The sequence below is a fragment of the Ursus americanus genome, chromosome 1 (assembly GCF_024610735.1).
Source record: "Ursus americanus isolate L20-20 chromosome 1, mUrsAme1.1.p, whole genome shotgun sequence".
Lineage (NCBI taxonomy): Eukaryota > Metazoa > Chordata > Mammalia > Carnivora > Ursidae > Ursus > Ursus americanus.
The window spans coordinates 103,269,548-103,289,847 of NC_142127.1; the positions used below are offsets into that span (position 1 = coordinate 103,269,548).

Sequence of the window (20,300 nt, forward strand, 5' to 3'; positions counted from 1 at the left end):
CAGGGAAGCCAGCTAGGGGAGGCACAGCCCAAGTGGGAACCCTCACCCCTGTGTTTGAAGGGGCAAGCAGGGAGGTGAGAGTTGTCAGCCAGGAGCTGAGCCTTCGGCACGAGGATGAAGCCACATGGCAGCAGAGATCTGGCAGGGAGGGGACTCTGGAGCAAACACCCCACCTTCCGTGCTCCTCTTAGCACCTCCCATTAGCTGCATCCAACAGGCGTCAGAGAGCTCGCGGCAGGGGATGCTGTTCATAAGGTCAGCCTCCTAGGCAAGCACAGGGCAGGCAGTGTGCAGGGGGCAGCGGGGTAAATGCAAAGCATAGAGCTCCACGCTCCTGGCCAAATTGCAGTTTATGATGAGAAATTCCCTCCTTTGGAGAGACTGAGTGCCTGTCCACGCAAAGCTAAGGTCAGAACAAAGACGTGTTGTTCTTTGGGCTCGTGGCTCCTGGGCCCTCACCCTGATCGTGGCCACAGGTGTTAGGAAAACCAAGGGAAAGAAGAATCAGGAGACGGTTTCTCCCTAAAGCCTAATGCAGCTTGCTTAAGTCCCCAGTGACAGGCAGCCCAGGGGGTACACCCACACCAGGAGGGAACGGAGGGATTGTCACCCCCTTGCAGTCCCGATCTGGATCTCCCTCTTCACACAAAAGCCCCACTGGCTAGCACCAGTGTCCCATGCACACTTCCTTTTGGTATACTTTTCTGCACGTGGGAGCATGTGTGTGTGACACATGCACGCACACATGTGTCAGGAGGGACTCAGTCTGGTGGGTGGAGAAGAGCCCTCTGTACACTTCGTCGGGGCCAAGCACATCTGACAGCTAGAACACAGCACCACGCAATTTAAAGTAAATCTTGCACCAGCGCAAATAGTTCCATTTGTTATACAAAGAAGTTCTGCAAAATGACAAAAAAAAAAAAAAAAAAAGAGAGAGAGAGAAAAAAAGAAAAGAAAAGAAACGGGGAGAGACTGCCCACCTGCATAGACAAGCCACGTGTGAAGAGGTCTACAAAGAAAAACAAAGCCCTGTGGCTAAGACTTTGTCCCCAGCAGTGAAGGAAGGACGGGTGGGTAGGCGGTGGACAAGGACCAGCGCGCGCGTTTTCAGTTGGTGGCTCAAGGACAAATACTCATCCCTGGCAAAGTTGAGGGTGTGGTGAGACACACACTCACTGTCAGAGGAAAGAGAAACCCTTTCAGAAAATGGTTTGGTAACTTTTCTGTCCTTGTTCCTGTAATTCTGCTCCTAGGAATTTATTTGAAGGCTATAACCTGAATAAGAAAGAAGCCATACGAATGCTAATAAGATGCTAATTGTGGCATTACTGATAGTAGTAAAAATGTAAACAGCTAGGCCTCTCTTGTAGGCATTTGGTTTAAGTATTTTGTGATTAATCACCTCAATAGGTGATTGAAATGAAGAAGACTATGTAGCATCGTGGAAAATACTTTAGCTATATTAACGCCACAGAGCAGAAGACAACATTACCTCGACGGCGCGGCTATAAGGGGGTATTTACACACACCGAAGAAGCGGAGCAATGGAAGCAGGTGCACGTGCAGGGGCAGGACGGCGGCGCCTGGAAATACTTTTCCTCTTTTCAAGTTGCGTCACGCGCCCCGGTTGCGCGGTTGCATAGCAACACGCAGTACACGCCGCGTGTATAAGCGGGCACCGCACAGGCCAGCGCGCATCAGGTGCCTTTTTCACCCGTTCACCCTTCCGCCTCCAGGAACGGCCCCCCTCCCACGCGCTCGTGGTGGGAATTCGGCGGCAGACGGTCCCGGTTACCTACGAGCACGCCGGCGGGCAGCCGAGCCGAGGGCTCCTTCATCCAGTCGTCATTGGCCAGCTCTATCACGGCGTCCACGTGCCCCACTTCGGTGCAGATCAGGTGGCCCACTCTGTCCTCATCCCTGGCGTCCAGGGCAGACTTTAATCTCCTCACTAAATCGGAGTTGAGTGGGTAATCCGGAAGGCGATCGGAGTTGGACATTGTGCTGTTGTTTGTGTTTCGACCAAACTTCTCTTCTCAACTGAGTCCAAAGGCAGCAGCTGCGCCGCGCAGGGCACTGTGGGCGTTGCTATAAATAGAAAAAACCTGGCTCCCATTTCGGCTGCTGGGGAGGGCCACTGGCTGGCGGCCTTTTTCTTCACCGGGCCATGGGAATCAATCTTCCTAAAGGTCTCTGTTAAGGATTATCTTAGAGATGGGGCAGTAGACAGGTCGGTAAGTGGGGGAAGAAGAAAAGGGGACAATATTTTAAAACAGAACTCTCATAGGTACTGTTGAACAATGCCTTCTTTAAGCAAAAGTGAGATTCTATCCCGAAACTGATTGAAAGAAGTAGCAGTAGCTGGCGCTCCCCTTTCCATCTTTCCTTGAAAATGGGCACGATATGTGGAGACGTGGCAGCCATATTATAGCCATGAGGTGACAGTCAAGAGTGAAGGAGCAACACTGAGGAGAATGGAGCACAAGGAGGGGAAGAGATGGCTTCTCAATGATATTTCTGGACCTTTGTTTCAGCTCTGGGCTGGCAACCACCAGACTTCCCGTCTTTATTCCTTAAGCACTGTTCACGAGTTTTCGATGACTTGCAGCTCGAAGTGTATTCACCCTACCTTTAAAATCATGGAAATGGCCTGGGTTAGTCTACAGCGATTCAGAAGTGGCTCAGCCTGTCATAAAGATGTGGATGATCTCCCCAAGTCTTCTGGTCTTTGGCAATTGAGCTCTGGCCTCGCATGATAAAATCCCACTGTATGTTGCTTGGACGGCAGCCAACCCCAGAATCCTTGAAGGAGGAACAGTGGCATTGCGGGCCAGAGTCATCAGTAGTGTCCAGGGCCACCTGACCGACTGCCTCCCGGTGTCACAGGAACTGAAAATGGACCCCGCTGGAGACATTCTGGGAATCCCTGGCAATGGGTTTTTCCCAGAAGGGAGATCTTAACTCAATGGATCAGTCTTCAGTTCAGATGTCTGACCAACTTGCAGAGAGGGGGGTTGGCCTCTGATTCTTCCTTCGGCCAAAGAATTATGAGTTTTGAGAGAGATTTTTGAACCTGAATTTCCCAGCACAAATGCGTGGCTGTATCAAATGCCTTATGTTTAGAAAGAAATACAGCAACACCAGCACCATTTGTGTAAATACAAAGATAGGGAGGGTAGTGGCCATAGGAAAATTTTTGGAATTTGGGTAAGGTAATTTAAAGAAAAAAACCCGAGAAATATTAGAGATTGCTAAACTTCAAATCAGAAGGGAGGTAAAGATGAAGCACTTGTTAGGCAGATAATAAGATGACAAAGCCTCAAATATGGCACTCGCTGATCTTAATTACCAAGCTATCTGCTGGGTGCTTAATCAGTAGCACATATACTATGCTAATTATTCCGGCTAATTTTGTTATAATGTAATTCTTTATCAACCCTGCTATGTATAAATTAGGAATTGAAATGTAACTAACACAAATTATATTTAAGGCAACATGAATTTCTTTATTTCAGTGTGAAATCTTCTAATCTCTATTTCTTTATCTTTCCTTTTTTTGATGAGCCCATGAGAACCACCCCCTTCACTGCCCACCCTGACTCAGTGCCCTACAACCTGACTATTATTTGAGGAGAAAGGAGCCCAGCACCGATACAACCCCCTCCCCCCCCCCCAGCTTCTTGGAAATCTTATCTGTGACTATCTCCTTCAGTGATTGTCCTTGAAGGGTGCGGAATGTATTTAAGCAATCAATGGCAGACAGACACTGGCTTTCTCCAAATCGGATAACGATTGCTTCATTGTTCTGTCTTAATGTTTAAATAATCACCAGAGGTACCATAATTCATGTATTTTCAGTGGTATATTGTATGTGACTTATGTCGATTTGTTTACAAATGTGTTTAGTTGAGAACTAATAACACAGATCCTCACAGAAGAGCACAAACATTATCTAGAGATTTTTATGTCTCGCGAGCTTGCATTCAAATGAGGTCAGGCTGGCACAGAAGTTGGTGGAGCTGTGCAGAGCCGCCGGCAGGCCTTCAGAGACTGCCAGCCATAGAGCTTTCAAAAAAAATGAATATTTTTGGTTTTGAATTATTTTCCAGCAAAATAACAATGCTTGTTGAACAAATGGGTACAGTGTGGGCCTAATTGAGTCTTAGCACCATGCTAGGGTTGAACGTGAGTGACAGTTGCCAATGGAAGGTCGTGGTCTGGGAGAAACGGCCAGTCCCAAATACTCAGACCCCATTGTGACCTCAGGGTAAGGGACAAGCATTGGGCATATTTGGATTAACTCAAAGTGACCATGAAGTGGATCCACTTCTTCGAGCCTGAAATGCCTCTGCTGTCTCCTGAGGTTCTAGAGAGCTGTTCCTTTGACATATAGGTTCCCCACTAGTAGGCCCCCGAGTGTTCTTAGCTCGTACCTCAACTTTGAATCCAGCTGTGGACCCTCCCAGCTCAGGGCTGCCGTGGGGCTCCCTTCCCAGGCCATGTTCCTATCTCTCACGATTCTGTCCTCTCTCTGGTTCCTGCATCTTGATTCCAGAGTCTCCCACTTCTCTGCTCCAGCAACACAGATGCTTCTCCCTGTGGTCAGAAGCTTTTTAATTTGGCTAAAGTTTCCTCTAAATCCCTTTTTAATGGGTCTCTCATAGCTTTTTGGGCCTGATGGTTTCAACCAGGACATTTGTGTGAATGTATTTACTGTTGTGTGGCTGGACTGGCTTGTCCATCAACCTACTAGGCCACGGGGAGCCACTTTGTAAAGTGGCATTGTTATGTGGTCTTTATGGGCAGCTCTTTGAGCAAGGAGAAAACAGAAGTCCCTTTCATTTCCTTTGCATTTTTGAAGGCTTGAAACAACACAATGGGATGTGGGCACAAACGAGATGTGATGAAAGCCATTTACAACTTTTGCAAGGTTTTTTTTTTTTTTTTCCCTATTGCGGCATGATTTATGATGGCACAAGGATGGAGTTGTACAGTTGCAGATGCAGACATTTCCATTAATGAAACCCTCAAAGACAAAATAACAAATGAGTTTCATGCAATAAACACTTTTTGAGCCCTAGCGTACGCCAGGCGCTTCTCCGTGTGCTGGGAGTGTAAGATACTATAAACTAATACGATTATATGGTTCGTGACACATACCAGGCACTCTTTTAAAGGTGTTGCATGTATAAACTCGTTTCCTTCTAGCAAGAATCTTGCGAGGTAGTGCTCTCATTATCGCCCCTTGGCAGACGGAGAAACTGAGCAGTGAGACAATTTGCGTCCAGCCACACGGCTGCTAAGTGGCAAAACTAAGATGCAAATACGTGCATCCTAATGTGCTCCTTGACACTCCGGGTCGAGCTTCTCGGCTGTCTGACCCCTCCCTGCAGGTCCCCTTCTGCTCTCCTGTAGTCTGTTTCTTCCTCATCCTTCCTTTCTGTTCTTTTATCTTTTTTGAGATGGAGTCTTGTGAGAAAAGGTGAGGAAACAGTGGGAGGAAGGAGAAAGGCACAAGGGCAAGGCATGGACTGGGAGTATTTGGGGAACTTTGGGAGAAAAAGGACGAGGAGCATCTTTCATGTGTGCCGGAAGTGGACAAAGGAAGAAGGAATCTTTGGTTGCTGGATTGTGTTCCCTTAAGCCAGACATTGTGTTGAGACTGGACCACGGGGTCATGGCTTTTTAGGAGTCTTAACAGTTAATTCCGTGTATCACTGCCAGTGACTGGGTGACAGTGAAGCATCCATCAAGCACAACGATGGGAGGTGAGAAGTTTGCCTTCTGAGAAACGTGAAGCCAACCTGATGGAAAGCAGACAGCGCAGTCACTTTGGGGTACAGGAGGACAGTTTGAGGGCAGTAATCTGCTTTCGAATTTTAACTCTTCCCAGGTCAGATAATCTTAGCAATAAAGGAAAAGGAGAGAAATGGAGACAATCTGTGTCCACGGTGGAACTTAAGGCAGAGTGCTTCATCATGACAAACATTTTGAGCAATTCCTGTGAAAACAGAGCAGGCAAGATTGAGAAAGGGCTGACCAGCTCACCATGGGCGTGACTGGGAGGAAATGCAGAGAGGAGTCCTGGGATGAGTATGGGGCTGATTTTGCCTCATCCGCAGGTTCAGAGAGGGGCCCCGAGAACCACAGTGCATCCAGAACCCCAGAGTCTCATGTCACATTCCATTCCTGATGCCCGGCACACACAGGCAGAGGCAGCGGGGGCTTCTTGGGAGGACAGCCATGCATGTTTCCGGAAGGGGGCCCCATATTGGCCATTTCAAACTAGGAACAATCCAAATGTCATCAACAGTAGAGTGGATAGAAAAAATTGGTATATTCCTGCAGGGGAAAAGAGAGAGTAACCGGGAGGACTATACCACAGTTACTTGCAGCAAGTGCTTGGCTCTCACAAATACAATGTTGAATAAATGAAAGTTGCCAGACCCAAAAGAATAAATGCTGTGGGACACCATTCACATAAAACTTAAAAACAGGCAAAGGTAAACTATAGGGATGGAAGTCCAGACGGTGATGACTTTTTCCCGAGAAAGTGGAGGTAGCGAGTGGGAAGGGACATAGAGGAATTTCAGGCAGTGTTTTACTTCTTGGACTGCTTGATGGCTACAGGGGTGTTTGTGATAATTCACTGAACTGTGATGTTGTCTGTGTGTGTGTGAACTTTTCTCTATGTACCTTGTACCTTATAATATAAAAAAGATAGAAATAGACTGTTTCAAAGAGAAAAGCAGCTGACATAGATACAAGACAGAAATAGTTTGAAGAGCTTTTGTTGAGACTTTCTTCATACTTTGAAACCAAAAAATGATGGGCTAGGAGAGGTGGAATATGGATGACAGTATCTGCCCCCAGACAGATGAGAACTGGACTTCCCGTAAGAACACCAGGAAGCTCCATGGGGACTGATTCAGGGCCGAAGGGTCCCGTAGTCCATCTCCTAGACCCAGTGTTTCAAAGGTCAACTTGTCAGCCAATCAACATCTGGTTTGGATGGTATTTGGTGTTTCCAACATTGTCCAGTTTTTTCCTCTCCCTCTCATTGACTTGTCACTTGTGGGAAACTCACTCTTAGTGGTCCGAATGCTCACAATCCCACTGAAAAGGGAGCCCCTGCAAATAAATTAGAAAAAGGTAGGCAGCCTAGTGGAAAAGCGGACAAGAGACTTGTGATGGAATTGTGGCGTGAAGATAAACACTTCTGATCCAAGATGAGACTGGATAGTAACCAGTCGGAAACTGCCCAACATCCTGGGTGGGCCACTATTATATAACAAAGAAATAGATGCGGTAGATACGTATTGCCCACTTTGCAATATGTAAATTGACAACACATAGTCTTTTCAAATGCCTCTGCAATGTTTGTTTATGCACAGACATTTGTTCATATCCAAAGCCATACAGAAAGTATTAATAAATTTCCAGAGAAACGTATTTATATTCTCTGACCACAAGTGTATAAAATGAAAATATAACAGTATCATTAGGACAAGCAAAGATCATCAAAGCACTTGGGTATTAAAAACAAACAAAAACCTTTTTTGATGAGGAGCTCAGAAGTTATAAATCAGTGATAAGAAATTGTTTCAGATGAATGACAACAAGGGCAAGGTATAACGAAATTTACCGTAGGTGGCCAAAGCCATCCTCAGAAGAAAATTCATAGCCTTCAATGTTTTTATTATGACACAAGAAGGAAGGGAAGTAGAGGAACTAAGCATTCACCTCAACAGCAATATAAAGGTAAAACCAAGAAGGCAAGAATGTAGGACTAATAGATTTAGAAAAGAATGACGCAGAATAAATAGAAAAATAGTCAAGATAATTTAAAAACTCAACAATCTTTTGAAAAGACAATATTAAAAGAACCTCTAGCAAGGTCAATAAAATACGAAGAGAACAAGCACACACACATAATCCCAGGGAAAAAGAGCTCTCTCCAGCGAAAGGACATCGGTTTCAATCTTCAAGAAAAGTATATTTTAACTCATCTGAAAGTCTTAATGAAACGAGTGATTTTTCAGGAAAATGAAAAGAAATAAAAATGAGATAAGGAAAGGGCAGAAAAACAAAGCACATCAATTTTGTTGATGAAACTAAAAAATTCCGTCACAGAAATATTCACAAAAGGCCCAGAGAAAACACAACAAACATAGTAGCAATCATAGCAGGGACAGCAAAGGAAGGCAGACCAACATCAATTACGAATACAATTATAAAAATGCCATGCAAAATATCAACAAATCAAATCCACCAACGTATTGAAGGAATTATACGTGTGACCAAACAGTGTTTATTGTAGGATTGCAGAATTTAGCTTTAAATAATCTACGAATATGTTTTATCTCATAATATTTCAAAGGAGAAACAATATAGTTATCTCAATAGATGTTAAAATAACATTTAATGGCATTTAACACCCATTTCTTTTTTTAGAAAAACTTTTATTTGCTTATTTATTTATTTTAAATAATCTCTACACCCAGTGTGGGGCTTGAACTCAGGACCCTGAGAACAAGAGTCACATGCTGTATTGACTGAGCCAGCCAGGCGCTGCCTAACACCCATTTCTTATTTTATTTTATTTTATTTTTAATTTTTAATTTTTATTATGTTAGTGACATACAGTACATACACTACATCCCTAGTTTTCCATGTAAAGTTCCATGATTCATTACTTGTTTATAACACCCAGTGCACCGTGCAATACATGCCCTCCTTACTACCCATCACCAACACCCACTTCTTATTAAAACTCCTAGTAAGCTAGAATTAAAGGATGTTCTCCGACATGATAGAGGTTATCTTTCTAAAAGTAACCACTAACCTCCTATTTAATGCTGAAACAGATGTTTTTACTATGATCAAGAAAAAACCAGGCAAGCTCACTATCATCACTTCTCCCCTGTCTCAGTTTGGAATCAGTTGAGTGGAGGCATCGAACAGATGCGGCCCAAAATGTCAGCTTCGTTATGATAAAGCCGCTGAAGGAGGAAGCTTCAGATCTGAAGCCAGAGAGGCTGGCTGGCAATCCCTGAATTAGGCAAGATGCACAGTCCCTGGCAGCTCTGACCCTCCTTTCCCCACCTACACCCTGCTAGCACTGACCCTTCCCAGGAAGCAGAGAGAGCAGAGAGTACCCTCCCAGACGGGCAGACCCATGGAGAATCGAGAAGGGGCTAAGCCATGGGAGCTCTCCCCCCCCCACAAAGATACCAGTAAAATGTTCCCAAGGGAAAAGATAGGAGATGAGAGGGAGGCCAGGAGCGAGATAAAAGTTCAAGTTTTACATGTGGAAGCATGAGGCCAAGGGGACCTCTGACAGTATTCTGTACTCCTCAAGAAGTTTTAGCCAGTGTGATAAGCAGAAAAAGAAATAAGAACAATAAATATCTTTAAATAAATCAGAATGACCAATTATTATCTGCAGATGAGACAGCTCTTTGGAAAACCTAAGTGAATCAACTGAAAAAAATATTCATTTGAACTTCCAAAAATGTCCAGTAAGCTGGCCTGTTGTCCTCCCAAATTGAAAAAACTAATAGCTTATTTATATAGTCCAACAAAGTTAGAAAATTGGGCAAGGTGTAGAGGAGGAAATTCTGGAAAAATAAATTCATTCCGATGTCCAAGAAGCCATAGTAATTCGTAAAGTGTGGTTGTGGTAGAAGAATTTAAGGAAGATCAATGGAAGCGAATAGAAAGTTCAGAAACAGAACAAGTGAGAAGGTTTAGAATATGGAATCAGGCATTTAAATCCCCAGGAAAGGAAGGATTTCAATAAATAGAGCTGAGATAATTAAAAATAAGATGTAAAATCTGTCATAGTATACACCAAAAGAAATCCCAGATGATTTAAAAATTTATTTAGTTATTAAAAAATATTTTATTTCTTTGAGAGAGAGAGAGAGAGAGCGCGCCAGCACAAGCAGGGAGTAGGGGTGGCGAAGGGCAGAGGGAGAGGGAGAAGCAGGCTCCCTGCTGAGCAGGGAGCCCCATGTGGGGCTTGATTCCAGGACCCTGGGATCATGACCTGAGCCAAAGGCAGATGCTTAACTGATTGGGCCACCCAAGTGACCCTAAAAATTTAAATAAGGAAAATAAAACTGTATAACCATTAAAGGAGAATATAGATGCACACTTTCATTACCTTGGGATGAAAAGGGTCTCTCTCAATAGTAAAATAAAGGCAGAATCTGAAAGAAGATAGATTTGCCCAAACAAATAACTTTAAACTTCTAAATATCAAAAAGCCTTAAAAACAAATGGGAAGAGCACTTGTGAGAAATATGAAAGACGATCAAACCTTCATATGTAAAGGACTTCTAAATAGTCAATAAGCACAACCCCAAATCTCCAGTGGCAAAAAAAAAAAAAGCCCAAGAACATTACGGATGTTTCACAAAAAATAAGTTAACATGCCAATAAATTGCTTAAAGTGATGTTAAACTTCACAAATATTCAGAACAATGTAAATCAAAACAAGATATTAAGTTGGCAAAGTTTCAAAAGCATGCATGTTTGTGTGTTGAGGTGATGATAAGAAAAGGGGCATTTACAAACACTTCCGGGAGGTATAAAATTTCTGGAGGTCAGAATGTATAGTGTGACTTCATTTTTGGTAAAGTATGTATGATATTATGCTTAGAGAAAGATTGGAAAGACGGATTTCAAATACGAACAGTGGTTATCTCTAAATCAGTATTTTAGATTTTTATCTGGATTTCCTGTTTTCCACAATGAAATGATTACTTTTGTAATCATGCTGAAAAAGCTATTTTTTTTAAAGAAAAGGATACACAGGTGTGCTAATTTAGGAAGCTTTGAGGAACGAGTGAAAGACAAGAGCTTCCCCAGAAGGCACACAAGGACAGTGACTGGAAGCGCGGTGCAGTGTGGGAATTCACAGACCAATGGAGCGGGGAAGATGGTGGAGAAGTAGTCCTTAGTGGATGTTAGATCTTAAAACTGTCGAAGCTGAAATACCGTCACTGGGAGGATTGCGAGCCATTTCCGCAGTGGGATTTTTCTTTGGGAGGGTCCACTTGGTGAAACTCTGCAAATTGGAAACAACCCAAATACCCAACAATAGGGAATTGGCTAAATAAATTATGGTACATTGATTCAGGGGAGTTGTACAAAGCCATAAAAATGCTGTGATGGTAGAATATTTAATGGCATGGAAATTTGTTTACAGTTTATTGTTAGTGAAAATCTTGTTTCAAAACAATGCATATTGTGAACCAATATTTATAAAAACATGCATTCATTTAAAGACTTGAAGAACGTATTTTATTCTGCTCACTTAATTGCTGTTTTTTTTTTTTTTTGGTATAATGAGCATCTATTTCTTTCAGAAGAGAACACACAATAGACAGAGTTTATATAAAAATGTAAAAAGGAAGAATGGTTTTCCGGTCAGCAAGATTCATCTCTAACATGACCCGATGAATTAATACATCCAGGAAGGAGTTGGTTAGAAGGGGGTTGATTACCAGTAGACAAGAGGCAAAATGCTAACACCAAGCCCTGCCCAGGGGAGAAGACCTCTGGCCTCTGGACCCCAAATACTAAAGACCTATAGGCCATTCCATCTACTTTTCAAGATGGAAGCTCGATGGGACCATAGCCTGGTGCTATGACACATTTCAATCACCCCATTGGCTCTCTGAATTTGGTGCAGGGAAATGACTTGCATGATTATGGAGACTGAAAAGCCCCACAGTCTGTGGTTGGCAGACTGGAGACCCAGGAAGGCTGGGGGTATGTGTCCAGTCCTGAGAACCAGGAGAACCACTGGGGCAAATTCCAGACTGATGGTGGGAAGACGAACGACCCAGGTCAACCACTCCAGCAGAGAGAACAGCTTCTCTCTCCCTGTGCCTTTGTGCTCTGTGGGGTCTTCAATGGAGTGGATGAAGCCTACCCACACTGGGGAGGACAGTCTTTCCCCAGTCTTTGGATTCAAATGCTGATCTTCTCTGGAAACACCCTCAGAGACGCACCGGGAGTAATGTTTAACCAGCTATCTGGGCCCAATCGAGTCGACACATAAAATTAACCTTCACAAGGTTGGATCTGCAATTGTGAGATGCAGAGATTCGAGCATTTTATATGCTAGGAGGTAAAACCTTGTATAGAGAGAAATACTGAAAATACTCCCAAAGGGGGAAGTAAGTGATGAGTGAGTTAGGGCTGGTGACAGGGCGAAGGGCTGGTGAGGGGCCTGAGTTGGGGCCGGTGACGAGCACAAGGGCTGGTGACAGAGTGAGGGTAAGGCTTCGGCTGCAGAGGAGCGGGAACGTTCCTGATGCTGGGGAGGGAGGATGGGACAGATGCCCAAAGACGAGGTAAGTTTGTCCCTGGAGTCCAGATTCTTGTGGAAGGAGGTCTAATGGTGTCTTGTCTTTGGGTGAAATAAGAGTGAGAGGCGGTGGCTGAGAGAGGGAAGAGGGGATTGGGGGAGTGTGAACACAGCAGTGGAAATTAGAAATATCTGTTGTGGCTAATGGAAGAGGTGGGTCAGGAGCAAAGGGAAGGTTGGTGGATGGCCCTGCAAGCCTGTGAGTTTTAATGGCACCTACAGTGGAGGAAGCGTCCTGCTCTGAGCTCGTCATGTCTTATTCTTCTCTGATCTATCAGGAAGGGCTAAGGAGGGATGTGGTCTCTCTCTCAGTAATCTTTAATCCAAAAGCATTGGCTCAGGGATCCCCTATTTTAGGCTACGGAAAGGCTTGTAGAGCCAGGCTCCTGGTTCTGGGGCCAGCTAGATAGAATGCAGAATAAGGAACTTGATCAGCCCAACCAGTAATGGTGGGGAGATGACTTCTTGCTGTAATCATCAGAGAATTTATGGGCGGGTTGGCACCCGAATGGATTCTTACAGAATGGGGAGGCTTTTGGTAGATAGCAAGGTTCCCTCCCAGATGGAGGAAGAGACTGAGCAAAGGGATGTGGGGGGGCCGCTAGGTGTGTAGACCAGGCCGGCAGGGGTGGAAGGTGTGGGTGGGCATGGTGTCACGGGCAGGGGGCATGGGTCAGCATGCAGGGTCCTAAGTGCCAGGGATTGGCTATTAGGAGCAGCTCTTCCATTATTTAGAGGACGTTTGTGAAATGACCAGAGTGGTGCTTTAGGCAGATTAATTTGTCATAGTTTATAGGAAGGAGAGGAAGGGGAGCCTCGGAAGAGGGGGCAGGCCCTGGTGTCAGAGACATCTAGAAAGAGTGGCTAATGAGTGGCAAAACAATGAGATTAAACAATCCGTGTGATTATGCATTTAAACTTCTAATTTTAAATCCAGCACCCTAATTAAGCATAAATTATTTTGCCATTCAAATGTATTCTGGCTTGAAGCCCCCTCTCCGTTGGTGGCGAGAGGGGAGGAGGGCGGAGGGGAGGTGAGCACAAGTCAACAGTCAGAATTATCTGTACTTTCTACCAGAGAGCCCCAAAGGCCTCAGCCATTGCCCAGGTATCGCATCTGCTAAATTGGCCCCGCCATTTGCCATCCTGGCTGATTTCGACCTTCTTCGAGAGGTTGCCATTCCAGGATCTGAACTGTGTTCTTAGCGGCACTCCCTCTGCCCGTCCCCACACCCCCATCATGTCTGCAGCCGGCGAGGGCGCTGGAGGAGAACACGACAGGGTCCATCCTGAGCGTGGTACGGTTCTGGGGTCTCCATGTCTGGAGGAAATTAGGAGCCTAGGATCACCAAGAAGGATTTCCGGGCACCAACCAAGGTCACCCAGGACATCTTTCCATCAGGGAGGGGACATCCATACCCAGCTGGGGGGTGGGGGAAGGAGCAGCACCATTGAACTTCTATGGGTGGTTCAGACTCCCCGAAGGGAAAGTTGGGTAGAATCAGAGGGGGACACAGAAAGGAGGGGACACTGGTTTCATATAAATGTACAAGAGCCCCCCGTGCGTGCGAGAACTTGCTGTTGTGCCCATTCATTGCTTCCCTGCAGACCGATGGGCCAGGGGCTAATCCGTCACGCCGTGGGAATCCCGTTGCCTCACCGGTGCTACCACTGCAGGGAGACGTGTGTGCTGGGAAAGAAGAGGGGGCTCTTTCTCCTGGTGTCTAGCCAGATGGTCTGGGGTTGCAGGGATCCGGGCCACTCGCTGCCGAGGATAGCTCTCCCTGAGTGGGAGTCCCTCACCCCTGAGTTTGGGACCACCCATGTGTGGAGGTCAGGGCAAAATAAAGAGTTAACACCTTTCATGAGTCTGCACTCCATGCCCTCTCTGTTCCTGACCCTGTAGGAGGAAGGAGACGGTAAAACCGCACAGTCTCTCCTCCCTAGGTTTTCTAACATGTTGACAAGACAGCTAGACAGCTAGTCGTAAATCTAGAGAATGTTTTTAACAGACTACGTCAAAGGGGAAGGTGGCTGAGATGATATGTAAGTGAACGAATTCATAGGAAGAAAGATTAATGTGATTTTGGGTTTTTTTCTGAGGACTTCCTGGAGGAGGTGAGAGTGGACCTCACCTGAGAGCAGAGCAAGGTTTGGAGAGACAGAGGGGAGGGCTTCCTGGTCGGGACGCCTGGGCAGAAGCAGGGCCAGGGTGGAGGGCATAGGAGGGATCAGGACTGATTGACCAGTTCATGAACTCCACCAGTGATCCTCTGGTCGAGCCCCGGGGGTGGGGGCACAGCCGCGAACCAAAGCAGCAAGGTCCCCACCCTCGGTGGGCGTCCCCAGTGTGGGAGACAGAGGGTGCAGTGTGCCCTGGAGGAAATAACAGGGTGGGAGGCGTGGGTGTCAAGGATGGTTTCTGTTTGCCGTGGGTGATTAGGAGAGCGGCTCTGATGAGGTGACATTGAGCAACGCGGGGGGAGGGTGGGGGGCGGCAGAGCCTCGCAGACAGCGGAGGGAAGAGCGTCCCAGGCTAGCAGGACAGCAGGTGCGAAGGTCCCTGAGCACGGAACACGCTGGGTGTGAGTGAGGGGCAGCGGGCCCCCGGGGAGAGAGTGCTGGGGAGCTAAGTCCCCGAGGGGCCTGACGGTCATTGGAAGGATGCCGGCTGCTCTGCTGGGAGGGACGGGATGTGCCTGGAGGGTCTGGAGTGGAGAGGTGACTCGCTGCCTCGGTTGCGCAGCTCAGGGCAGGCTGCAGGGACGAGGGTGGAAGCAGGGAGACCGGTAGGAACTTACTGCGGTAATCCAGGGGAGAGCCGATGGTGTGGACCGGGACACTGGCTGTGGAGGAGACGGCAGGAGTTGGGGATCTGGATACAGGTGGAAGACGGAGGCGACATGAGATGGAATCCCTTCCCCAGAGTAGAACGAGGGCTCCCGTCCAGGGCTCCCTGAGAAGGGCAGGCCTCAGTGGGGAGCAGGGGAGGATGTCTTCAGGGTGCTCTGAAATCCACTCACAGCTCCTTCCCCCATTCCCCGGTGGCCTCTGGCCAACAGTGGGGACAGATGACCCCCATCCCTGGCCACGCCCGGACCTGCCCACAGCCGCTGGCTGGGGCTGTGGGCCCCACGGACGTGGCTGCTGAGCCCAGGCCGCCCAGCAGGGGGCAGCAGGGGCCAGCGGTCAGTCCTCTAATGGACCTGCTACCGCCAACGGACCCGCTGCCGCCGACAGCCCCGCTCACACCCAGGCTCAGAAGCTCAGCACGAAGGCCTGGTAGGAGAGGCTCTTGAGGTGGTGCCGGGGCACACCCAGCAGGATGCTGTCTGTCCGTCTGAAGGGGAGTGGGGCTAGCTGTAAGAGTTGGAAACACAAGGACCTGGGATTCAATCAGTCAGCTTGAGATGGGGCAGCAGCCTTGTGGTCTTAGTCTTTGGAGCCAGTCCAGGTTAGCGGTTTACCAGCCACGAGCCCTGGGCAGTCAACTGATTTTCTGTGCCTTAGTTGTCTCATCCATACAATGGGAGGAATGTAGCCTTTCTTGTTCTGTTACATGAACAGTGCTGGCCCATGACGAGGACTCAGTGAATGTTCCTTTATGGTTCTGTGAACGTTGTGCAATGAGGCATGAACGTGGCAGTCTCTTTGTACAGTGGGCATATCAGGACCTTTGGGACTACGGGAGCCTCTCCGCTTCCTTGCAGGGGACAGCGGACTTATTTGGCCAAGAGCTCACATGCACGACAGCGCTCCGTACTTATTCCTGGGCGGCCGCAGGTAAGAAGTCCAGGCACTGTCTTCCCAGGGTTCTTGGGCTGTAGTGAGAACCTCACCGGGGCGGGGGGGCGGGGAAGGGTAACAAACAGCACAAAATAGCCAAGGGTGGCTGTAGGACACGGGCGGTGGCCCGGGTCTGTCCCTTCCTGCTGTGGTGTGTGGCCTGCCTCCCTGGGTGGGCTTGGATGGAAGGGTCTCTAGGGTTCATTGTAGTTCAGAAGCCCCTGGAATCTGCACAAGGTTTGTACTCTGCACTCCCACGGCAGCGTCCACCAGCTATGGCGAAGATAAAAAAAATCAGCGAGTATCTCCCTGCCAACAAGACCTGGATTTCCGTGAAGTCCCTGCTCCAAAGCCAGCTCTTCCTGCTGCTCCAAGGCCAGAGGAGCGTTGCCAGGTGGACCTCATCGAGCTGGACCCAACTGCTGGCAAATAGCAGACAGTCTTCGCTGCACAAGGTAATGAGAAGCGGCTGCCAGGTTGTTACACTTGCTCTTTCCTGGAGGTTCGGGGAATCGACACAAGGCTGTAACCAAGAAGAGCAGATCAAAGTGTATCTGAAAGGAACTAGCCCATTAAAAAAATATGCCAAAATATACATAATATAAAATTTGCCATGTTCACCATCTTGAGGTCTATGGCTCAGTGGCTTCCCCTATATTCTTACCGTTATGCACCATCCCCACCGTCCCTCTCCAGGACTTCTTGCATCTTCCCAGACTGAAACTCTGTACCCAGTAAACGCTAGCTCCCTAATCCCCCCTCCCCAGCTCCTGGTGACCACCTTTCTACTCCCTGTCTATGTGACTTTGACTACGCCAGGATCTCATACGAGTGGAATCATATTTGCCTGTTTATAACAGGTTTATCTTAGTATCAGGTCTCTAAGGCTCATTCATATGGTAGCATGGCACAGAATTTCCTTCCTTTGTAAGGCTGAATAATATTCCATTGTATGGATAGACCGTGTTTTGTTTATCCACTCATCTGTTGAGAGACACTTGGCTTACTTCCACCTCTCAGCTCTCATGAATATCGCTGTTGAGAACACGGGTGTGGACATGCTGGGAGCCCGTCTTGTGCTTTCCTTCCACCCTGGGCCCTTACCCCTGCTCAGAGGGGCTGCAGGAGTTCCTATCCCAGAGCTGGGGCTTCTCTCCAACAAAGTAATTCCGATCTGTTTACTTTCTCAAACACCCAGGTATCTTCCAAAATGCTGCAACTTAGAGCAGACAAGAAATGACTGTGGTCTGGAAAATCGTAAGCCAGGAATTCCTTAATGTCCATTTCTACCAAAATAGAGTCTTAATAGGCTGCTGATAGCCCCGCGTATTAGAGTCAGCGTTGGGTATTAGGATTAGGACCGCGTCCTAATGGAGCCTCCAGGACACATTAGCCAAGTGAGGAACACACCCTCCTTCCTGTAAGTAGAGACATTAATCTGGTGAAGAGCACTGTACAGAAATATTCTTCCAGAGCCTTCAGAAATCTGGCAGAAACAACCAAGGTTTTGGCTTGTGTGTTTGGACGCCCTTCTTGACAATAGTTGTTCAAGTGCAGCTTATTCTCAAGGCTGTTTCTGCAGATCTTTCTGTGAATGTTTGAGGACGCACATTTCCCGATTCTTTTTCCCTGGCGGGGATGCGTGCTTGCTATTCCTCTAAAAGCAGCACTGAGTTTTTTAGTTAATTAAATTTAGTTAAAAGGAGGGAAAGTGGGCAAAAGACGCGAGCAGACATTTCCCTGAAGAGGAGATGCAGATGGCAAATAAGCCCATGGAAAGAGGTTAAGCATCATTAGCTCTCAGGGAAACGCGAGTTGCAGTGACAATGAGATACCGTTGCACACGCATCGGGAGGGCAAAAGTAAGAAATAGTGACAACACCAAATGCTGGCGAGGCTGCAGAGAAGCTGGTCCCTCAGCCGTGGCTGCTGAGAATCTAAAACGATGCAGCCACTCTGGGAACCAGAATGACCATTTCCTGTCAAACGCAACATGACATTTTCACCAACCCAGAGATTTCATTCCTGGGGCGTTTATCCCAGAGAAATGAAAACGTAGGTTCACACAAAAACTTGTGCACAAATATTCATAGCAGCTTTTTTGGGGGGAGGAGGGTAATAACCCGAAATAGAATAACCCGGACGTCCTCGAACAGGTAGGAGGTAAGGAAGTGGCGTCACAGCCCCACCACGGAGTGCTACTCAGCAATGAAAAGGAATGCACTGTCCACACAGGCGGTGAGTCGTTGTTGAACCCTTGCTGCCAGGGGTTAGGCATGGGGGAGGGGGCTGGGGAGGGGGCTGGGGTCACACAAGGGCCACCCGAGGGAGGGTCACGATGGAAATGTGCTGGGTCCGGAGTGTAGTGGTGGACGCAGCAGTGTGGACGTGAAAAAAACGCATAGAACTACACACACACACACACACACACACACACACACACACACGACAACAGGTGAAGCTGGGGAAATCTGAATAGGCGCAGTGGATTGTTTTGTCAGTGTTCTTGTTGTGACATGGTACGTGGTACTATAAGTTTGCAAGACGTTACCACTGGGGGAGACCCGGGGGAGGGCGCACAGGATCTGTCTGTATTATTTATTACAACTGCATGTGAGCCTACGATGATCTCAGAGTGAAAAGGTTAATATATATAAAAAAAGGAGAGGGCTGAGCTGCCAGACTTCGTTCACTCTACTGAAGATAGACGTTTGCTTCACCCGAGGGTGGCCCCCGCCCATTCAGGTGCTCACGGTGCCCTTAAAGTCACCAAGGAATTGGGACAAGCCTGGTCAGAGTCAGCATTTGACTTAGCAGACAAGGAAAGACTTACGGACAGTTTGCACCAATGGGTAAAACTTCCAGGAATGGGGTTGTTTCTCTCCGGGATTTGCAGATGTTTAGGGAGAAATATTTCTGCAGAGGCTGGAGCCATTTTGTCCACTCAGCCTTTCAATGACTCGATTAACGCAGAGGAAGATCTTGGAGAACCTTGGGGATCGTTTCATGTTGTTGGTGAAGTTGTTCATAATATTCTACCGATTGGGGTTGGCCATCGACTGCAAGTCCGTGTCCCCCCAGAATTCCGGCGTCGAACTCTACCCCCTAATGTGATGGTATTGGGAGGTGGGGTCTTTGGCAGGTGATCAGCTCATAAGGGGGTTGTTTATAAGCCATTGAATCTGTGATATCTTTGTTATAACAGCCCAGATGGATGAAGACAGGGTTAAAAAAAAGAATATGGCAAATAGCAAGCCACCAGAATGGCTCAAAACAACGACAACAACAAACCACACACACACGCACACACACACACGCACACACACGCACACGCGCACACATACATGTGCACGCACACACACGCACGCACACACGCACACACACGCACACACACACGCACAATCCTAGTGCAGGTAAGAGTACGGAGCATCCGAAACTCAGAAGCTTTGCTGGTCAAACATAAATTGGAATAACCAGGTTGGAAAACTGTTTGGCAAGTATCTATTAACACTGAAAACAGAAGAAAGCATTCACGCAGCAACTCTACTCCTGGGTGTATGTCCGTCATACACATACACACTTTAACCCAAAGTCTTCTACAAGAATGCTCTCCGTGACATGAAGAAGGAGCTGGAAATCACACAGACACACACCACCAGTAGCACAGTTAAATAAACGTGTTCACGTAATGGGATAGTCTGGAGCAGTGGGAATGAACAGTCTGCAAATACATGCACAGAATGGATGAATCCTACAGAAAGTTTGAGCAGAAGAAGCCAGAACCAAGAGTACACGGAGTGTGATTTTATGTAAGGTTCAAAACTAAGCAAAGGTAAGTGGCGGTGTTAGAAATCATGGCAGCGGTTACGCTTGGAAGGGGGGTAACTGGAGAGGGGCACGAGGGGGCTTCTGGGCGCTGCTTACACAGGGGGCTTCGGCTGGTGAACACTCACTGAGCCGTCCAGTAGCCACACGGCTCCTTTCTCTTCATGTTACATGCCGATTCAAAGCTTAGAAAATAGATACAGGCATATTGTGGCATTCTTTCACTTTCATAAACAGCTTTATTGAGATATGTTTATTAATATAAATAGATAAATGATAGTATAACATTATGAAAAAATTGGAGAGA

The 20,300-nt window shown here is 47.1% G+C and overlaps 1 protein-coding gene across 5 annotated transcripts in view; it reads right to left on the bottom strand.

Annotated features, from left to right (window-relative positions):
• ASB18 (ankyrin repeat and SOCS box containing 18) overlaps nt 1-2,051 on the bottom strand; it is a 61,465-nt gene extending 59,414 nt beyond the window's left edge. For 2 of the 5 annotated variants that reach the window (XM_087864677.1, XM_087864676.1), the window contains exon 1: nt 1,800-2,051. In XM_087864677.1, coding sequence (XP_087720803.1) covers nt 1,800-2,000 — 201 coding nt within the window. In that variant the 5' untranslated portion in view covers nt 2,001-2,051. Of the gene's footprint in view, nt 1-1,783 lie in introns of all 5 variants that reach the window. The other 3 variants (XM_087864669.1, XM_087864664.1, XM_045794048.2) reach the window with 2 other exon arrangements.
• Between the last annotated feature and the right edge of the window lie 18,249 nt (nt 2,052-20,300).